This window comes from Ruditapes philippinarum, unplaced genomic scaffold (genome assembly GCF_026571515.1).
Source record: "Ruditapes philippinarum isolate M1 unplaced genomic scaffold, ASM2657151v2 ctg4024_1_1_1_1, whole genome shotgun sequence".
NCBI lineage: Eukaryota > Metazoa > Mollusca > Bivalvia > Venerida > Veneridae > Ruditapes > Ruditapes philippinarum.
The window spans coordinates 6,604-27,724 of record NW_026853092.1 but is presented as its reverse complement, the minus strand read 5'-3'; the positions used below and the strand labels follow the sequence as shown (position 1 = coordinate 27,724).

The 21,121-nt window shown below is 32.3% G+C and overlaps 2 protein-coding genes across 4 annotated transcripts in view; both read right to left on the bottom strand.

The window, feature by feature from the left end:
- The window catches only part of LOC132733728 (uncharacterized), a 39,853-nt gene extending 37,754 nt beyond the window's left edge, over positions 1-2,099 (bottom strand). For all 3 annotated transcript variants that reach the window (XM_060720420.1, XM_060720407.1, XM_060720412.1), the window contains exon 1: positions 1,944-2,099. The gene's annotated coding sequence lies outside the window, so the exon portion shown is untranslated. The remainder of the gene's footprint in view (positions 1-1,943) is intronic.
- LOC132733716 (uncharacterized) lies at positions 2,094-17,242 on the bottom strand. Its single transcript, XM_060720396.1, has 8 exons — positions 17,176-17,242; positions 10,286-10,333; positions 9,857-9,967; positions 8,183-8,225; positions 7,317-7,383; positions 5,949-6,101; positions 4,952-5,126; positions 2,094-2,104 (listed from the first exon to the last, which is right to left on the bottom strand). The coding sequence occupies exons 2-8, from the start codon at positions 10,323-10,325 to the stop codon at positions 2,094-2,096; spliced, it is 600 nt and encodes a 199-aa protein (XP_060576379.1). The 5' UTR covers positions 10,326-10,333; positions 17,176-17,242.
- Positions 17,243-21,121: the final 3,879 nt, after the last annotated feature.

The window sequence follows — 21,121 nt, the reverse complement described above, 5'->3', positions numbered from 1 at the left end:
TGGGATCTATCCACCTATGAAGTTTCAAGTTGGTATCTCAAAGGCTTTTTTAGTTATGCTGTGGACAAAAATTAAGCATGAAAATAACAAAGGGCAATTATAACTGAAAAAATATGCTGGGTTGAGTTATCATTCTTGTGTGCTGCACTCCTCCTCAATGAGATCTATCCACCTATGAAGTTTCAAGTTGATACCTGGTCTAACACTTTTGGAGATAAGCTCAAGACAAAAATTATGAAAAATAACAAAGGGCAATAACTCAAAAATTATAAAAGGAAGAGTTATCATTCTTGTGCACAGCATTAATCTTCAATAAGATCTATCCACCTTCATGTTGACATCTGAAGACTTTTGAGTTATGCTCCACTTAGGTGAAATATTAAGTATGAAAAATAAGAAAGGGCAATAACTCAAAAGATATGAAGGGTAGAGTTATCATTCTTATGCACTGCACACCTCCTGAGTGAGATCTATCCACCTATAAAGTTTCATGTTGATATCTAAAAGGCTTTTTGAGTTATGCTCTGGACAAATATTAAGTTTGAACACTAATTGACAAATGCCCCCGAAGTATTCTAGTTTTAAACCACTTATTATATCATGTTAAGTGTGGTGGTAAAACTTGACAAAGTTCGAGCCCCAGCAGTGACCTTTAAGTGAGACAAAGTAATCTGGGTCTTGTTCACAACACAATTTGGCCATCTATGGTGACTTTCTATGTTTAGATAAAAATTGAAACTTTCATGTAAATGGAAGTTACAGAGCAGACACAACAGCCACCATTTATATGTATATAACATAAATATTGAACAAGTTTAAACCTCAACAGTGACCTTGAACTAAGGCGTAGGAACACGGGTCTTAAGGGCAACACATCATACATTTATGATAATTTCATATGTGAAATAAAAAATACAATCCTCTATGCATATTAGTTTCAGAGCAGACATGACCATCTTTGCCTATATGTATATTAACATCAAAATTGACAAAGTTTGAACCCCCACAGTGACTTTGACCTAAGTCGTAGAAACCAGAGTCTTGTTCGAGACACCATACATCTATGGTTATTTCATATATGAAAGAAAAATTAAAAGCCTTTCATGCATACTGAAGTTTCAGAGCAGACACAACCACCACATTCTATTTTTATATAACATAAAAAATAACAAAGTTTGAACCCCCACAGTGACCTTGACCTTAGTGGTAGCAACTCTAGTCTTGTTCGCGACACACCATACATCTACATCTATGGTTATTTCATATGTGAAAGAAAAATTACAATCCTTACATGCATACTGAAGTTTCAAAGCAGACACGACCACCACCTTCTATATCTATATAGCATAAAAAATGACAAAGTTTGAACCCCAAAAGTGGGCTTGACCTTAGTGGTAGAAACCAGAGTCTTATTTGCAACACACCATACATCTATGGTTATTTTATATATGAAAGAAAAAGTACAATTCTTCCATGCATAATGAAGTTTCAGAGCGGACACGACTACCACCTTCTATATTTATATAACATAAAAAAAAGACAAAGTTTGAACCCCCACAGTGACCTTGATCGTAGTGGTAGAAACCTAAGTCTTGTTTGCGACACACCATACATCTATGGTTATTTCATATATGAAAGAAAAATTAAAATCCTTTCATTCGATTTTCGATTTTAATATGCCACCCTTCGGGGCATAAAATTAACAAAGAGCAATAACTGAAAAATTATGCCAGGTAGAGTTATTGTTCTTGTGCACTGCACTCCTCCTCAATGAGATCTATCCACCTATAAAGTTTCAAGTTGATACCTCAAATACTTTTTGAGATATGCTTCCAGACAAAAAAATGTTGGACGGAAGGATGGACGGACAGAGACTATTTCTATATCCCCGCCGCCTTTCAGCAGAGGACAAAGACAAATATATATATCCTAATTCCTACCGTCTGTAGAATTCCATTCTCTTAGAATTCCAAGGGAAGTAACCAGTCCATTATCAGCCAAAGGGAGACAACTCAAGTCAGTCTCACTAAAAAGAAAGGGCAACAACTCCTAGATTCACTAAATCTATTGTGTCCATGTCACAAACATTAACCTTAGACAATGCCTGAAATGAAGAAATTCATCCAATTCTAATTTATCTTACATGATTACAATGTGGTATACATAAAACTATAAAGTTCTAATTATAAAATAGCAGAGCCCAAGCTAATACAGACACTTATTTTTTACTGAGGTGCACACTCATATGCTAGAGAAGACTTCCTCCAAGCATTAGAGTCTGAATATCTCTATAATGACCTTGACAATGTCAGTGTCATTTAAAAAAAAAAAAAACACACACACAACAAAACACACACAACAAAAATGACTTCTTAAAAGATCCTTTTGAAATAGTTATCAAATAAAAACAACGAAAACATTGTCACAAAATATGCCCGTCACAAAAGCTTTTGTCAGAGATATTTGCAATTAATAATTTATGCATATACAGTCAACTATTGTTATCTCGACATCGCTTATTGATATTTCGTTATCTCGATGAAATTTTGAAAGTCCCGATTTTCTTCCTTCTTTATCTATATTGGAAATATTTGTTTATCTCGATATTTTTTTTCTCGATATTTTCAGTATCTCGATGTACAATTTCAGCCCCGACAGTTATTTTCACACTATTATCCTTTGTTTATCTCGGGTAATAGTTTTCTTTCGTCTGTTCCCTTCAGACGTGTGAAAAACACAAACTAGACGATAATTGCTCAATAGCGCGTGCCATAATGATGATTGTTTGTAAGATGTTTAGCTGTTTTTATCTAGTTTAATCTATTTAGGGTGTTGATTGACTTATGTCCAAAATGAGTGAATATTACGGTCTTTATAAATATTCGAACACTGTATCAATTCATTTTGACTTTAGATGTAAATGAAATAGTGAAAGTATAGCAACACTATCGTTGCAATATTGTTTCACAACATGACACCACCAAATCAATCAGCGGTCAAACAACATCGAGAAAGACCCGGTAAAAAACCCGGGAGGATATCCGGATCAACCACCCTGAAAACAATGTTTTCACTATAATGGTGTATTACTGAGTAAACCTCACTATGTGTTTTTATCACAGAAACGGGTCTTTTCGCTGGTAAATATCCGCTAATAATACTTTGTTAAATATTGACTTGGCCTATGAAAACAAGACATGGGGATATCATAGTTCATTTGACATAAGGTATGCACAGTCATGTCTTTTGTAAAAATCAGTTTCTGCCTTATTCAAACCCTAATATGTTTATCTCGACATTTCGTTATCTCGATATTTTTTGGACGGTCCCGATGACTTCGAGATAACGAGAGTCGACTGTAGGAGATATGCTCTGGGCAATATCTTGATTTTTGATTTTTTTATAGTCTAGTGACTCTAGTGACCTTGACCTTACATGTGACACATTTGTAGTCATGATAGTTATCATTTGTGTTACAATCCATCAATAAATGATAACTAAATGTACACAAACTTTGACCTCCCTATGTGACTTGTACTTTGGTAGCAGTGACCTGGATTATGTGCACAATACTTAGCTTCACAATGGTAGTCATGATAATGACCATTTGTGTTTCAATCCCTCAATAAATGATGACTTAATGGGCCGAATACACATTTTCATCTGAACTTTGACCCCTATGTGTGACCTTGACCTTGGCCACAGGCACTTGAATTTTGCATGTGACACTCCGCCAAGTTATATTGAAATCCTTCCATGCATGTAGAAGTTTTTTTTCTGGACAAGTGTTTGTCAAGAACCTTAAAGTGTGACCTTAACCTAGAGACCTAGTTTATGTGCATGACACTGCTTTTTATAGTGGTAAACATTTCTGTGAAATTTCATTAGAATCACTCCATATCTGTAGGAGATATTCTATGGACAAAATCTCTATATTTTATCATCTTTAGTGACCTTGACCTTGCATATATTAACCTAAAGTACATGTTTCACACACATAGTCATGATAATGACCACTTGTGTTTCAGTCCCTCATTAAAAAATGGCTAAATGGTCTGAATACACATTTTCATATTTTTAACTGAACTTTGACCTTATGTGTGACCTTAACCTTGGCTGCAGGGACATAAATTTTGCATGCAACACTCTGCCTTACAATGGTGAACATTTGTGCCAAGTTATATTAAAATCCCTCCATGCAAGAAGTTTTGCTCCAAACAAGCGTTTTTAAATGACCTCTAAGTGTGACCTTGACCTTTTATCTATAGACCTGGTTTATGTGCATGACACTGCTCATTATAGTGGTGAACATTTCTATAAAGTTTCATTAGAATCCCTCCATATGTGTAAGAGATATGCTCTGGACAAAATCTTCATATTTTATCATCTTTAGTGACTTTGACCTTTCATATATTAAATTAAATTACAGGTTTCACAACCGTAGGCATGTAAATTACCATTTGCGTTTCAATCCCTCAACAAATGATAACTAAATGGTCCAAATACACATTTTTATCTGAACTTTGACCCTATGTTTGACCGTGACCGCAGGGACCTTTACTTTGCTGTGTTTGCATGTCCACCTCACAATGGTGAACATTTGTGCCAAGTTATATTGAAATCCCTCTATACATGTATAAGTTCTAATTGTGACCTTGACCTTTGACCTGGTTTATGTGGGTGACACAATTTTTCATAGTGGTGAACATTTTCTATAAGTTTCATAAAAATTCCTTAATGTGTGTGTAGGAGATATGCTCCGGATAAAAATTGTGGCTTGCCACCCATCCGCAATACGGACCAGTTTTTTCAAATGGGCATATATAAACATCTCATCAAGTTTTTTAAATCTTAGCTTCTATATATTTGATAGAAACAAATATTAGATATAAGATAAAATTTTTATATGTATTAGTAAATCTTTATAACTTGAATAATTTTTCAAAATTACCGTTTTTTGCTTTAGAAAGCAAGGCATCCTTTTGATTACTTTTTAAATCTGTCAGTTTCCCAATATCTGGTATACAATCAATAAACTCTGCATTACTCATTGCTGAAATTTCTGCTTCTGTTTGCAGTAAGAAACAACATTGGTGAAGAGCGTATCTGTGAGCAGGTCCATTCAACTGAAAGTAAAGAAAATATGCCTTTTTTCCCCTGCTAAAATTCTATTTTTGATTTGTACTGGTAATAATACTGACTGCCACCCCAGTATAAAATAAGACCAGTTTGAACTTGTGGGCAGTCTTGACATGATACTCAATTTTGGATTTCCGTATTAATATGTAACGCCCTACATTTAACAATGAAGGCAAATGATTTTATCCATGATGCGACCAGTGCTAATTACTGGTAGGAACCAGCCAGCATATACTACAACAAATTTTCAAACTGTCAAGACAATATTAAAAAAATATGACTGAAATTTCTGAATTCTTTTGATAAGAATAGATAAGAATAGATTAGTTGCAGCAATTGTTCTTTCATATACATTATGTCCATATTTTTGCTTTTCAAACTGAAATTATTATTTTGTCTAATAAAATCATTCCATTCATGGTACATTTATTTATCTAATCACCACCAACTGGTTGAATACTCATCCATTTTATCAAAGTATCATTTTATAATCTGCTCTGTGTAAACATTTTAATGTGCCAGAATATACCTAGTTTCTTTTAGCTAAAAAAAAAAAAAACAAAAACAAAACAACCCAACCTCAGTTGATCAAATTTCAGATGGATAATGTTTCATACTGGCATAAAAAATCCCAGGAAGGTCATGTAAACAACCCTTCACCCCTCCCTTTGCCTCAGCACATGCTCTGAGTAATTAGCCTTTAAAAATTTCTAGTCTATTTCAGAATAACACTGTTTTATTATTAATTTATTCAAAATAACACACAGAAAAAAATATTCTGTTTCATTTAAATGTAGCTAAAATTTTACATGCAGTTCTCCTTTTTCCTGTTTTTTTGCTGGAAATGTCTTTACACTTGTTATCTCATGATTTTGTAGCGCTTTCACTTTATCAACATCAATTAACTTAAGGCCACCATTTCCCTTATGATATAACCCATTGTCTGTTGTCAGATTTACTTTCTGTAACAAATATAACATGTATGATTATTATGTTACTATTTAATGGGCAAAAAAAAAAATTAACTTAACCATCATTCATAAATTTCATTTGTAGGAAAGTTACCCTTTGAACTCTAATGGGCCCATCGTGTTTTCCGTAGTCATTTAAGCAGTTCCCATATGCTAAATACAATTTAAGTCACCAGCATTGCATGCTCAGTGATAAATGCTGTGTAAAAGCTTGTCTTCTGCGTAAAGGGGCAAACCCCTTACCATGTAGTATCTTTAAACCAATTTTTTAAGAAATCATCAATAAGTGTAAGAAAGGAGAGATGCTAACTCCAAAAAATTATAAACTTTTTCAGAAAATTAAGACCTGTGTCTTGTAAACTGCGTAATAGTGTGCCCCGAGTGTCATGACTTACAAGCATTCAAAAGATTTTTAAGAGATCATTCTATGTAGAATTTGAGCAAAATTTTTCTGAGTCAAAAGGGGGCAATTAAAACTCATATATTGCTTTCAGGATGATGGCCCTTGTTTTACTACTGCACTTGTCCTGATCACGTGTTCCAAGTTTCTTGTTAATATCTTTCATAGTTTATAAAGCATTTCAACTTAATGAGCAATTTTGACAAAACTTAAGTTAAAAAGTGGCGTAACTCCAAAAAATAGAAATGTCCCTTATAATACAACTGTCTCTTGTCAAGATGAACAAGTTAAAAAGGGGCATAACTCCAAATATATAGCTTTCAGATTAATGCTCCTTGTCTTACAAACTGCCTTTTTTTATGATGAGCAAGTAACTATTGCAAGTTTTTCTTATTTTGATACCTTTAAAAACTGTTTGAGTAATGGGGTATTGGGCTCCATTAAAGATTTTCAGAACAACGCAGCGATCATAATATCTCGACTTTTTCTTCAAAACAGACAAGCTTTTAAATATTTTAGATGAAAAAATTATCAAAACATCCGCCTAGTATAACTGTTCATCATAAGGATTTAAGGAGTATATTGAAATAAAGTTAATGAAAAAGAAATATAGGTAAAGACACAGTATAATGCATTATGGTCTGATCGAGTATCATCTATGGCAATCTGTATTAGAACTGTTGATAGCAGATACAAAGAGCAGAGTTCTATCTTAAAATTCATATATGATATTCTTCACCTTTTAGGAACTGTACAAAATTGAAATAAAATTCTATTTTTTTTTAAATAACTTAAGAGATACTCACAATTAAATTGTCAATTTCAAAACAGCCATCTTCAAATATTCTGTTTTCTTCATCTGTGAACAACTTACTACAAATTTTATAACTTTTAATAAATTTTTACATTATTTTACTCTCAAGTTCATAAAAAAACATGAAATGTATTATAACTTATAATTGATTTTTTACTCATTAAATCATATTAATATTCATAGAATTAATTAATTAATTGTTCTTGCAAATCTTCATTGGAATCTTAATACTTTGAAGATGTCAAAATATAAAATATTGATATTATTAATTATGAACTTTTAATGGTTAATAAATATTTGATAAACACACATTTAAACTATTTTGAAAAATACATAATTATCTCAGTTAAAATATAATTTGATTAAAAAATTTCTTTACATAAAAATTTAACATTTTTTTTTGTACATATTTATGTATATATTGTACGAAAAAACATCTTAATCACACAAAGCCATCACCTCTGTAAATAAAGAATATTCTTAAATCACAGTAGATAAACAAAATCACTATCATGCCTTCCAACCCTTTACAATTCAATTTGTATTATTGTCCTGCGATAATTCAAAGCACCTGCTACTTTCAATCACTTTCAGTTATTGAATTTAAGATTTTGAATTTACTGGCCCGAATTCCAGTTTTGAATTTATTCTACTATATATTTAACTAAATTTTCTTAAAATTTACACTGGCCTGAGGCCATGGGCCACCGGGCCAGTGCTAAATTTGATGACTGCACTTTACCTTTCATAGGAGCCTAACTGTTTTGGGAAAGTAGGAAGTAGACCCTTTATCGACTGAAAATGCTAAGGAACTATAAATGAATAAAATAAATAGATAAAAGGGATGTTGTATCTTACCGGGAATGGTTCCGCTGCTTTTCCCTAAATAGTCTGCATTTTTTACTGGAAATATGAAAAGGAGACAGTCAGAGAGATGAAACTCTTTAGTGTTTACAAGATTTAATAGAAACTATTTCACCCAAAGTGTTTATATACAGCAGGTATAAATTCATGTGGGGGAAACTGATTTTATTTCCAAAACAAATTATTTCCCAATAAATGTACACTACCTTTATAGCAGTCTGCCTTTTCCAGATTTTATTTCCAAGTTTACAAATAAACTATATTCAAATTGAATATATGTGCATAACATTATGTTAAGAAAATTGAAATACAAAGAACTGTTAAAAGCTTTGCTTGCATTTTTTTTATATACACCCTGTTTATTGGGCAATGTGTTATCATTTCACAATGGTTAACAAGACATAATGGTAGCATGCATGCCTAAATGAATGATGAGATAGCACAAACTCTTAATCTGCTGAATTTCTTAAATGGACTTTTCCAATTTCCATTTTGGAACAGTCCATTTTCCATTTTAGGGGATATCAAGGTGAGAATTTCAAGTTGGCCAGCCAACAGTATAGAGCCTGGTCAGACTGCATGGATGTGCAGACTGGCCTGGCTCTATACTGGTGGCAAAGACTAGTGATGGAAATCGGATGAAATTTATCCCAATCGATAATCGGTTCAGTCGGATAGGACATAATCGATAACTTGTCGAATAATGTCGCGTTAAAATGAAATAGGGAAGTAACATTGCATGCCAAGGCACTTGATTATATTCAGTAACATGAACTTCATTTAGCACTTTTCAATACAGTTTTAACCTTTTATAGTCTTTTTTTTGTTTTGTTTTGGGTTTTACGTCACATCGACACAGTATAGGTCATATCGCGACGTTCCAGCTTTACTGGTGGAGGAAGACCTCGGGTGCCCTTCCGTGCATTATTTCAGGCACGAACGGGCACCTGAGTAGAACCACCGATGTTCCCTAAGCTAGCTGGATAGCTTCCTCACATGAAAGAATCCAAAGTCCCTGTCGGGACTCGAACCCACAGCGGTGAGGGGCAAGTGGTTTGAAGTCAACGACCTTTAACCACTCGGCCACGGACGCCCCCTTTTATAGTCATAACTTTACGAAATAAATTTTATTTTTCAATTGGTGTCAAATAAAAACATTCACATCACATTATATAACTATTGTTTACATATCACTTATTGATCCTGTTCATCTCCAAATTGTCTCTAAGATGATTTTTTGCGATCGGCGAGGTGTTCCTTAAAGAAAATTACCGTCAGAATTAATTCCCTTTGATACTTTAAACATTTTCGACGATGTCGCGGAACAAATTTTTTGAATCGATTATTGTCGCTTTACATAAAAGTAACTGATTATCGGCGACTTGCGACAATCGGAACATCACTAGCAAAGACTGATCACTTTGGCCTTCAGCATGGTAAAGGCTAATTTCTTCAAATGTCGCTTATCCTTTTTATGACTGAATTATATAAATAAATTAACAAGTTTAATTTAAGCAGCATAATATTTCAGTGATGTTTAAAAATTTATTATATCCACAAATTATGGTACACAAAAAAATACTGTTGGTCCCAAAGTAAAAAAAAAAAGACAGTAATTAATCAAGTTTTTGTAAACTGATTAAAAGACCACATTAAATGTTAAATTACCTGTCAAATCTGCAAGAACTTTCTTAGAAATTGTATAATTCAAAGGACTGTTTTTTTCTCCTACAAAGTTGTCATCTTTTACAATACTTCCACTAGCAATCCACAGTAACACTGAAAGATAGAAAAAACAACAATTAAAAATCAGAAATAAATAACCTAAATTGGTAAAGATTCCCCTTTTTTTCTTTTTTTTTTAAGCTTTTATCTTTCAAAATTAATCCAGTGAAATAAACTGTGAAATAAACTTTTGTTTTATTTTTTTATTGTCAAAGTCTCAAACTTAGTCCTTAAAATTGAATCTCTTCAATACAAGGCTTATATGGTAAAAATTTCTTTAATACACTTTTAGGCATAATTATTTGGTACAATTTCTTACTCTTGACATGAAATATCCTCTATTTATTATAAGGAAAAGATTTAGTATCTTACATAATGATACTGTTGATGACAAAATAAACCCTTTAGCCATAGCACAATCTGAAATAAATTTAAAGGATTTTAATAATCATGATTGAATTGGCTTAAGTTTTCTCTTTTATGAAGTTTATAAACATACTATTTTGTCAATACACATGCAATATTGTTATTTGAAACAAGTTTTCACTGTAAGATTGGTTTGTTGGAAAAATTTGTATTTCAGTATGGAAAAAAAATGCAATCAAAACAATCATCTGATCAGACAAAAGAATTTACTTAAAAATAGGTAAATGGTTATCAAATTGTTACCTTTTTACTTTGTGATAACTGATAAATGTTGAATAGAACTTTAGTATCATTAGCAGTCATGGACCATTTACATATGTTTTTTTTTACTTTTTATTGATTGCTTAAGTCATTCCTGGTATTAAGTACATAAGGTAGATCATGGGTAATGGGCACCATAAGGAACTGTAAAATTGACAACATAGGACAGTTATATGTCTTCAAGGTAATCTGTATGCAAAATTTAACTAAAATTTACTGTGTGGTTTATGAGTTAATGATATATGTCTGAACTAAGACTTTGCCATTAGAAGGGCTTATTTTCCGAAATGAGGAAACTCTAAATAATCTGTAATATCATCATTATAAAAAATGTTTTTCTATTGTTCATTGTTAAGAAACAAATAATAACATTCAGGTAACAAATTACACAAGCAAAATGTTTGTTTGTAAACAAAATGTTCTTAATATGTATAAAAATGTTACCCTACCCTACCCACTTTAAACACTATTGTTACCATTTCCCTATCTAAAATGCCTTATTCAATAATGAGGGGCCGTTTTCAAAGCTTGACTAAATTTTTTTAAAGGTATATTGGTTGATAATGCGAAATATAAAATACTTTTACCGTGTAGTTTTTATCTTATTAAACTTTGAAAATATCTGGTATCATATTTGCTATAAATTTTGGCATTATTTAGCAAATAAATACCTACAATAATTATATAATTTAAATCAAACTCTTTTTCCTTCCATAAGGGTTCAGAGAGATACATAAGTAATGTTAAAAAGAAAGAAAGAAAAAGTTGCCCCTTCTGGGGTTTGAACCTAGCCTATTTGAATACTCTTCAAAGTGGAGTAAATGCATTACCCATGGTCTACCTTAAAAACAAAAATGGCTGCCACTCATATTAGGTTATTTACAGAACTAACTTTTTGATGTATACTGGTTGGAAAGATAACTTAGACGCATATCCGATAACCCCGACACTTGGTTCAATTTTTTTATTTATCATTTAGCTCGACTTTTCGATAAGAATAAGAAGAGCTATTGTAGTCACCCGATCGTCGGCGTTTGTGTTGGGGTCAACGTAACCCCTTATGTTACAGTTTTTGTAATACCTCAAATATTTTCAAAGTCCATTGACATATGGCTTTGAAACTTTGCACACTTGTTCACCATCATGACCCCAACCTGTAGCATGGAGAAGGTAACTGTATGAAGCATTTTGACAGAATTATGCCCCTTTTTTGACTTAGAATTTTCGTTTTTGTAATACCTCAAATATTTTCAAAGTCCATTGACATAATGGCTTTGAAACTTGCACATTAATGTTCACCATCATGACCTCAACCTGTAGACAGGAGGTGGTAACTGCAGGCTTCGCGAAAGTTGCCGGACCGTCGGACATGTCCGACAAAAATTAGGCCGGTCCGATATTTTTTTCCGAGTTCCGGACCTTATGTCCGGTATGAATACCGGGATATATCCAAGACCAATCAAGACCGAGTTTTCTCCCTTGAATAAAAAAATGTAAAACGAGTTTTGATTCGCCGTTTCATTTTTAGTGTCCAATCAAATTCTAGATACATACAACTTTCAATGATCTTGTACTCAGAAGAAAATGTCGGTGTTACTGCATTATTAAATTATTACGTTGGCGCTACGCCAGGCAAAAAACGTAAATTATCTAATGAAGGAAAAAAGCGAAACAAAAGAAATACGAGTCCAGGCGCCTGCCGAGAAAATTTGTGGGTAAATGGAAAAATGGCCGCTCGTGGTTGGTTTTTAACGAGGAAGGAAATAAGATGAAATGTACATTGTGTCATAAATTTTATAAAGATCATATGATGATGATGATTTTGATCATGAATGTTTAAATTTCCAGACAGAGTCCATCAATCTGGATAAACTGATGTTTTATTTAAGAGAATTAAATTGTGTTGCAAATCTTTAAAAGTTCCTATGTCTTTAAAAAAACACAAAGGTATTACCATATACATATATTTGGAAAAAAAATTCGGTCAGACAAAAGTTCTTTCGGTCAGACAAGAATTGAACGTTTGTCTGACCGAATGTCAGGCAAATGTTTCAGCAGTTTCGCGAAGCCTGTAACTGTATCAAGCATTTTGACAGAATTATGCCCCTTTTTCAACTTAAAATTTACATTAAAAATTTTGTAATCCCTCAAATATTTACAAAGTCCATTGACATTAGCTTTGAAACTTTGCACATTTGTTCAACATCATTACCCATACCTGTAGACAGGAGGAGGTAACTGTATCAAGCATTTTAAAAGAATTATGCCTCTTTTCTGACTTAGAAAAGTTTGCCACCTCAGATATTTTCATATTCTATTGACATCTGGCTTTTAAACAAGTTGAAATTTTATACTCTTCTTTGAGAGCATAATAGGACTCTCTCCAAGGCCTATAACTGTAATATGGATTTAAAGAAAAAATTTGCCCTTTTGTTAACTTAGAAAATTTTACATTATCGAGGCTCTTTTACTATCAAGCACTAAGAATAGATGAGCGTTGCTGTCCTACCGACAGCTCTTGTTTTGTCAACAAACAAGCCCATGGTCACCTAGTAATAAAGGAAAAGGACAGTAATGAGATTTTTAAGTTTGGTAAACTTTTAAATGTGTTTATGTTGACCACATTTTTTGTTACAGAAAAAGTCCACAAACCTAATCTTTTTACTTAACTTCCAGACGGTAGTTAGAATCGCCTTGAACACAGCCTCCCAAAATTGTTAAATTATCAAGAAGGCATAGATAAAGCATATAAAATGTAAAAACAATTTATTTATTCTGATTTTCAAGCTAGTTTTTAGTTTAAAATTTAATTGTTGACTTTATCTACAGTCCAGGGTTAAAAAGACCATGTTTCGGACACCTTATTCAAGACCTTAAGGAAGTCCCAGTTTCCATTTCAACAAGAGCCATGTTATCATGGCCATCCCCCGCCGAATGTGTTTGCTCACTGGAAGAATATATATGTAGTAGAGCAGAATAATTCAATTTTAAGGGGTCTTTTTGTAATGAAAACTTATGGCTGGAGTGATAAAAGCTATTGAAACCTATGTGAATACTGATGGCTGAAATAAGTTTTAAATCTTCAAAAAGCTTCTAACTGAAAAATACGATACAGGGTCAGTGTAAGAAATTCGGATTTGAATCCACTAGGCCGGTTGGACTACCAGATTGGAATATTCACTAGCCTAAAAGACATTTCACTAGCACGATTCATTTGTTCAAAACAGTTGTTTATATTGCCTCTAAAAATACAGTAGTCTGGTCGGGCTTGTTTCTGTAAAAAGTTGGTAGCCCAAGGAGAAATTTAGTAGTCAGCGGCTATCGGACTACTGCTAATTTCGAACACTGCAGGGTAGGCTATCATTCTTGTGTGCTGCACTCCACCTCAATGAAATCTATCCACCTATAAAGTTTCGAGTTGATACCTAAAACACTTTTTGAGATAAGCTCCGGACAAAAATTATGAAAAATAACAAAGGGCAATAACTGTAAAACTATAAAGGGAAGAGTTATCATTCTTGCACATAGCATTCCTCCTCAATAAGATCTATCCACCTATGAAGATTCATGTTGACATCTTAAAGACTTTTTGAGTTATGCATTTGACTCAGGTGAAAAATAATCAAGTATGAAAAATAACAAAGGGCAATAACTCAAAAATTATAAAGGGTAGAGGTATCATTATTGTGCACTGCACACCTCCTGAGTGAGATCTATCCACCTTTGAAGTTTCATATTGATATGTCAAAGACTTTTTGAGTTATGCTCTGGACAAAAATTAAGTATGAAAAATAACAAAGGGCAATAACTCAAAAATTATGAAAAGTATCATTATTGTGCACTGCACACATTCTGAGTGAGATCTATCCACCTTTGAAGTTTCATGTTGATATCTCAAAAGCTTTTTGAGTTATGCTCTGGACAAAAATTAAGTTTGAAAAATAACAAAGGGCAATAACTCAAAAATTATGCAGGTTGGAGTTATCATTCTTGTGCACTGCACTCCTCAATATGAGCTATCCACCTATGAAGTTTCAAGTTGATACCTCAAATACTTTTTGAGATATGCTCCGGACAATATTGTCGGACGGATTAAGGATGGACAGAAGGATGTACGGAGACTATTTCTATAACCCCCGCTGCCTTTCGGCGGGGGATAATAAAAGGAAATTTGCATATGTTTATAAATGTTTGAACTGAACTTTGTTTGGTGGGTAAAAATTTAAAATATACACAAAAATAAAAAAATTATTTAAAAAAATAGTGATTTAGTGTCAAACTCGAAGTTATCTCTCAAACCAGTACTGGAAAGCTATTTTAATACTGGTAGTTAGATATATTTGGGACACTTCAGTCTATATTTTTGAACACAGAACGTTAGATTGATGAAATAATGCCTCAAAGTTTATCAGTAGGTTCACATTTCATAAAATTCGCCGCCATTGCTGCCCTAATTATCACATGACTAGCAAGAATTTAGGTTCGGATACCTTTGCTTGACATTTGGTGACCCATGACCAAAATACTATTTTTTATTAATTGAAACATGGCTTTGCAATTATGAATAATGTTGTATTTATTCAATAACAGACATTGTACCAAAAACATTTTGGATTTATATTGTTTTGAGTGATGATTCATGAATTATTTGTTTGTTTCTATTTAAAATCGTACACTTACTAAAAATATTGTATGGTCCGTTTCTAAAAAAATAGATGCTAAAATTCCCAAAACTTGAAGTCCCGCGAGATTTCATTTGAAAGCAGACTCCATATTGGTAAGCATTTTCTACATATTTCCCTAACAAATGGTTAGGTACACAATGTAATTGAAGTTTCATTTAAAAACAAACATGAATTGATTCGAAATTGATTTGTTTATCAAATGGTATTTTTATTTTTACCCAAATTTGATTAATAAGGGTGATTTTAACAGGTTTAATGTACGGATTTCGAACTGCCAAAATTCTGGTAGCCTTTGCAAATAGGGTTGACCGATAACTTTACTGTCACACAACGTCAAAATAAAAGCGACATATAAAGTTATGAAAGCCAGAACTAGATCCCAGTACAGTTAAATTATCTTTTGGAAAATTGTTATTTTCATAAAACAAAAAATGGTAGATTCTACAGAAAATAACTATTTTATCCTAGATTTTTTCTGTGTTATATGATGGTGGGCCTAATAAGGTTTACATTCCCGGTAGATAGTATCCCGGAACAACCAATATTCAATCAGTTAAATTGTTTTTAGCTAATAATAAATGGAAGGGGGAAATTATGCTTTAAATTCATTTTAGATATTAATGCATCTATCAACATTTATTCATTTTAAGGTTGGTACCTTTTTTAATATGTCTTAATCTTTCTTAGAAAAACCATAAAAACCATATGACCCACTTGGGTCACTTCCAGGAATATTTTAACCTTAATTCAAACAGCAGGGTAATTACCACTAAAAAATTTGTTCAAGATAAATCAGGGCTACTAAAAATTGTAGAAAATTTCACAACAGTCTTTTCAATGATTTTCAACAGTTTTTTCAAGATTTTAAAAAACTTACACTAAATGTTATAACATGTGTACAGTACAATGTATGGTATGACTACTGTTAATGTGTATAAAAAAGGCAGTTTAAGGTGTCACTTTTCAGTATGCCATTTGGGGTGCAAAATGATAGATGCATCCAATTATTACAGCCTGGTACCTTCCCCACTTTATAATATTACCAAATATGTATACTTGTCTAGATCTGCCAAATGGCATGGCTTACAAAGATTTATTTTACAACTGAAAAAAACTTGATTACAAGTCAAGACTTTATCAATAAGGACCCCTATGTAAAGTCTGATGAATATTTAGAGGTACATCATATAAATAAATGTTTTAAATACACCTAAGACTGAGGTAAATGGTAAAACTCTGTAGCCAATACTTTATAAAAAAATTAACTTGCATGGAACAATTTTTATCACTATTTTAAACAAGTGACTATTTTGAGATAGTAAAAATTGGGCAATTTATATTGTGTCACTTAAAATAAGCAATTTCTTACTGTTTTTCTGATAACATCTGACAATTAATCAAGTATGGCATTCCTGGAAGTGTTTAATTTAATACAACAAGTGACTTTATGTACTTTAGTCAGACATTGCATCAGCGCCACAGAATTAAGAATGTGTTTTAAATTAGGTTGTGATTGAAAATTGGTTGTTTCGGGATACAACCAGGATACAATTTCGTCTGCACTCTCCAAGAGAGGCTGGGGTGCAAGGCACCATGCAGATGAGGTCATATCGCCATATCCTGTGGAAAACATACCAGTTCATTAAAACACAAACGAAAATTGAGTAGAAATTCACTTGAATTTTTAAGAAAAAAAAACCCACTAAAAATGGGGGTGTGCGGAACCGCGTCCTGTGTGAAACCGGGATACACTGACTCAAGCTATCTCAGAAAGGTTGTTTAGTTCTTTGGGGCCAGTTTTTTTTATCAATTAAAGAAAAAAATGGGTTTTAAATCTACATTAGAACTTTTGTGTAGAACTTAAACTAGAAAAAAAACTCCGTAAGTAACCTGTTAACAGCAAAAGTACTTTGAATACTTTCCCGCCAGAAATTTCTGAGAAAATAGTTTGTTGTTGTTGTTGTGACGTAAATCAATGTCTAAAACCCGTATTTGACTTTAATACCGGATATTTATCAAATCCGCGGATATGTCCAAAAATAAGGAATATGACTTGTGATATTGAAACATATTTTTGATTTCTTTTCCTTTCTTACTTTGATAATTTATAATAATAAAATAATATTGCATGCAAAATGGACTCGTAAATAAAAAGAAATATAAGTTATATTAGTTGTACCAGAGACGTTCTATATAAAATCCATATCCGTAGCAGACAGAATTAAGCTACCGAATATGACTCTTCTATTCCAACTGATCTTTTTCACCTAATTTCTTGCTGTGATAATATATAATAATATCCATCTATTCCTGTATTCTTCTGTAACAAATATTATATTACGTTTTGGTCGAAGAAAAGGAAGGGTTTCAGTACGCCTATAAAAGCATGTTTTTTCCTATTTACCTAGCTGTCTGGATTTATCAGGATTTCTTAAATTCTTATTCAGATATATTTAGTATCCCTGTACTGTATAGGAATTCTTAGAACCAGATCAAATTCAAATAATTATAACAAATGATAATGTGATCAAATGTGAAAGAAACTGTATGTTGATAAACATACTTATAGCATAAAGCAGCTGCTAAAAATAAAATATAATCTAGCAAGGTTGTCTATATGTATACATGTATTTTTCAAATATTATTACGTGTTAATTTCTATTTTTTTTTATTTTTTTTTTTTTTGGTTTTAAAGGGAGAAAAAAGGAAAACAGCATTGATAACTGAATAAGAGGGTCATGTTGGTAATATATATATCGCTCATCTGTCTATCAAGGGACAAATGCTTTATTGATAAATCTTGTGACATGATCAAAACTTACAATAAATAATATCAACGTTTTATTCAAATTCTTAAACTGATGTATAGTCCAAATTTCTTATATGTAGCCCAACATTTAAAATTGAGTTCACAGCAATACTGCCTTGCAAAAAGCAAAATGTGCACTTGTATACAGGAAATGTTGAATACTTATATATTTCAGCAAAATATTAGCATATTTGGTATCAAATTTATAAAACGTATTGACAATACGATGGCTACCATTTGATTGAAATTTTATTTTCATCGGAAACGTTTGTTTATGTGTAGATAGCGTTCCGCACACTTACCTGGCTATGGAACTTATCAATATTACAGACTTAGTAATACCTTCATTTACATGTCGCCCATGACGTCCGTTGACAGGTCCTGGAGTGGTTTTAAAAGTTTTAGTTGCAGAATATCAAATATTGAATGTATATAATTTATTATTATGTGTAAAACAATGAATATCTTTGTTAATGTCTTAAGAGAAAGAATGTTCATAATTTTAATATGTATATAAATATATCAATATGGAACTTGAAATTTCAGACCTTACAATTACAATGCCTTAATAACAAAGAACATCGTGCACTCACATACTTCTTTGGTGTATAACAGGTTCACACCCATTTTCGCATTCAACGATGATACAGGTTGGTTACCAAGCCAATATTAACGATGGGCATTTACTAGAAGTATTATATGCTTCTAGAACAGGCCTCTGTTAATGGATGACAACAGATTGACAAAACGTTTACGAGTTATGTTGTGACAATTAAACAAAATTCCGATTATCTCGGATTAGGACAGACTTTTGATACACCGACAATAGCACGTGATCGAATCACTCACTTCTACCCGTGAAATCCAAATTGTTTCAAAATCAAGAATCTATGGACTATTTAAGTAAAAGTACCGCGAAAGCGGGGCATTAAACGCATGAATGTAATTTTTTTGAGTATTCAAAAATAACCTTTAAATGAGGGAAGTGACCAAATTAAGAAACTAGTCTAAAAAATGTTTTATCTTAATTGTCCTTGTGTTACTATATGACTTCCAAGGCGGTTATATTTTGTTGTAATTGTAATTTGGAAGAAGAAAATTTGTATTTCATAATCATGACTCTGGGTAACATCAATTGTGGCACTTATTTTACCATATGATAATGATTTGAACAAATGCTACACAATGCTGCATACCAAATATTTAAGTTTTAGGCATTGCAATAATAAGAACTTGAGTAAACAAGAAAAATATTACATACTTTCGTATGTGATATAGGTACGATTGCATACTACTTTTTGTGAAGACTTTTTATATTTGCTGCATTAAAGGTGTAATGTAAAATGAACAAACATGTCATAAGATATTTTATATCTTTAAACATTTTCATGGAATGTAATTAATGTATCATCATATTAAAGTTGCATGCCTTCAGATGAGAAAAATTATTTCAAGGAAATCAAAATATGAAAAGAAAATTTACGGTCAATTGACTGCTTTGAAGCATAATCACAGAATAAAATTACAGGAAATTAAAAACCTTTTTAATACACTAAAGGTAGAATTTCATTGTAAGTCATAGTCACAGATTTGAGATATGATTATTTATTCATATTAACATCATTATTGGTAATATATTGATAAAAAAAACCCCGAAAAACACAGTTTGTAAATATTTATTACATGTACAATAAAATATGAAAAAGGTATTTTCCATCCTATGCGACGCGCCGAGGTTAGCTATATTTATAATTCCCGCGCTTAGTCGCGATGGTGCTTGGGATAATCACTTGATACTGTAAATGGCAGCCATTTTACGATGCCCTCCTCGGACAGTTTTTCCTGCCGAAAAGATATGAAAAAATACTTGCAATTCAAAGTTTGTTTGCTATATAAAGATTATCGATTAACTCTTTGCAAACTTTTTCTCTGCCTGATTGTAATAATATTGATGTGTTTCCATTGGCTTAAACCATCACGTTATCAATACACATAAAGGTGTGAACTAATTTCGTGTTCATTAAAATTATTCCGTTAATAGACATATAACAATGTTATTTACAAATGAATTGATAAAACAACAATCCCAGAAGCATTTAAGATAATAAAAATCATTGGAAATAAATGCATATAAATTGTAAATTTGTGTATGACAACTCACTCCCTAAACAAAACATAATAGACTCAACCAAAAACAAGCGTCTGCTTCTTTACCTAACCCCCCCCCCTAACTATGTAGTTGCATGACCATGATCAGCAATAGCAAACCAAATGTAAGAGCTAAAGCTATTGTAAAAATAATACAAGTAAAATGGTTTCCTGCGGGGAATGATATAAAGATATTTCATTTAACTATTTTCAACATTGTTTTGGGAGAGGGAAATAAATAAACGTTTGTATCAGGAATATAGTTGACAATAATCGATCAAAATAGAGGTCTTTGGAAACTGGTGACCGTTGATGACCGGAGAAGGTCGAACATAAAACAATTATTTCTTTTTAAGAAAATGATTAAATATTTTATGAATAATTCCAAGCAAAAAAAATGAAATAAAGTAAACACACAAGTTTACGCAGAAAATATCTCTATTTATTATGGCAGATGCCACTACGAATATTTTAATTTTGTAGATTTTCAGTATAACCTATTTATTGTTTGTAAAATTTGAGATACAATGATAATTTTCAAATACATCATTCAAGTTTTTCCACCTTAAACGGTAAAATAATTATAGAAAATTAGAAATATCACGTAACACGCCCGTTTAACTCACAACGAGTGAAAAATGTCCATCGGTAAAAATGTTGTGAGCAACTTCCGTTCCTCGTTGTGAGCACCCATCTATGACGAGTGACACGATAAACAAGGTGAGTTTTTCATAATTTTTGAAGATTATATACATTTAAGTAAAAATATCGGAATGCAGTTAGCTAGCGATGTGTTTTCCGAGTATGCACATTTAAAGATATTGCCTGTTGGTGGACAATTTGATGGAAATACCGTGCGACGCAGTCACTCGGGGTAGC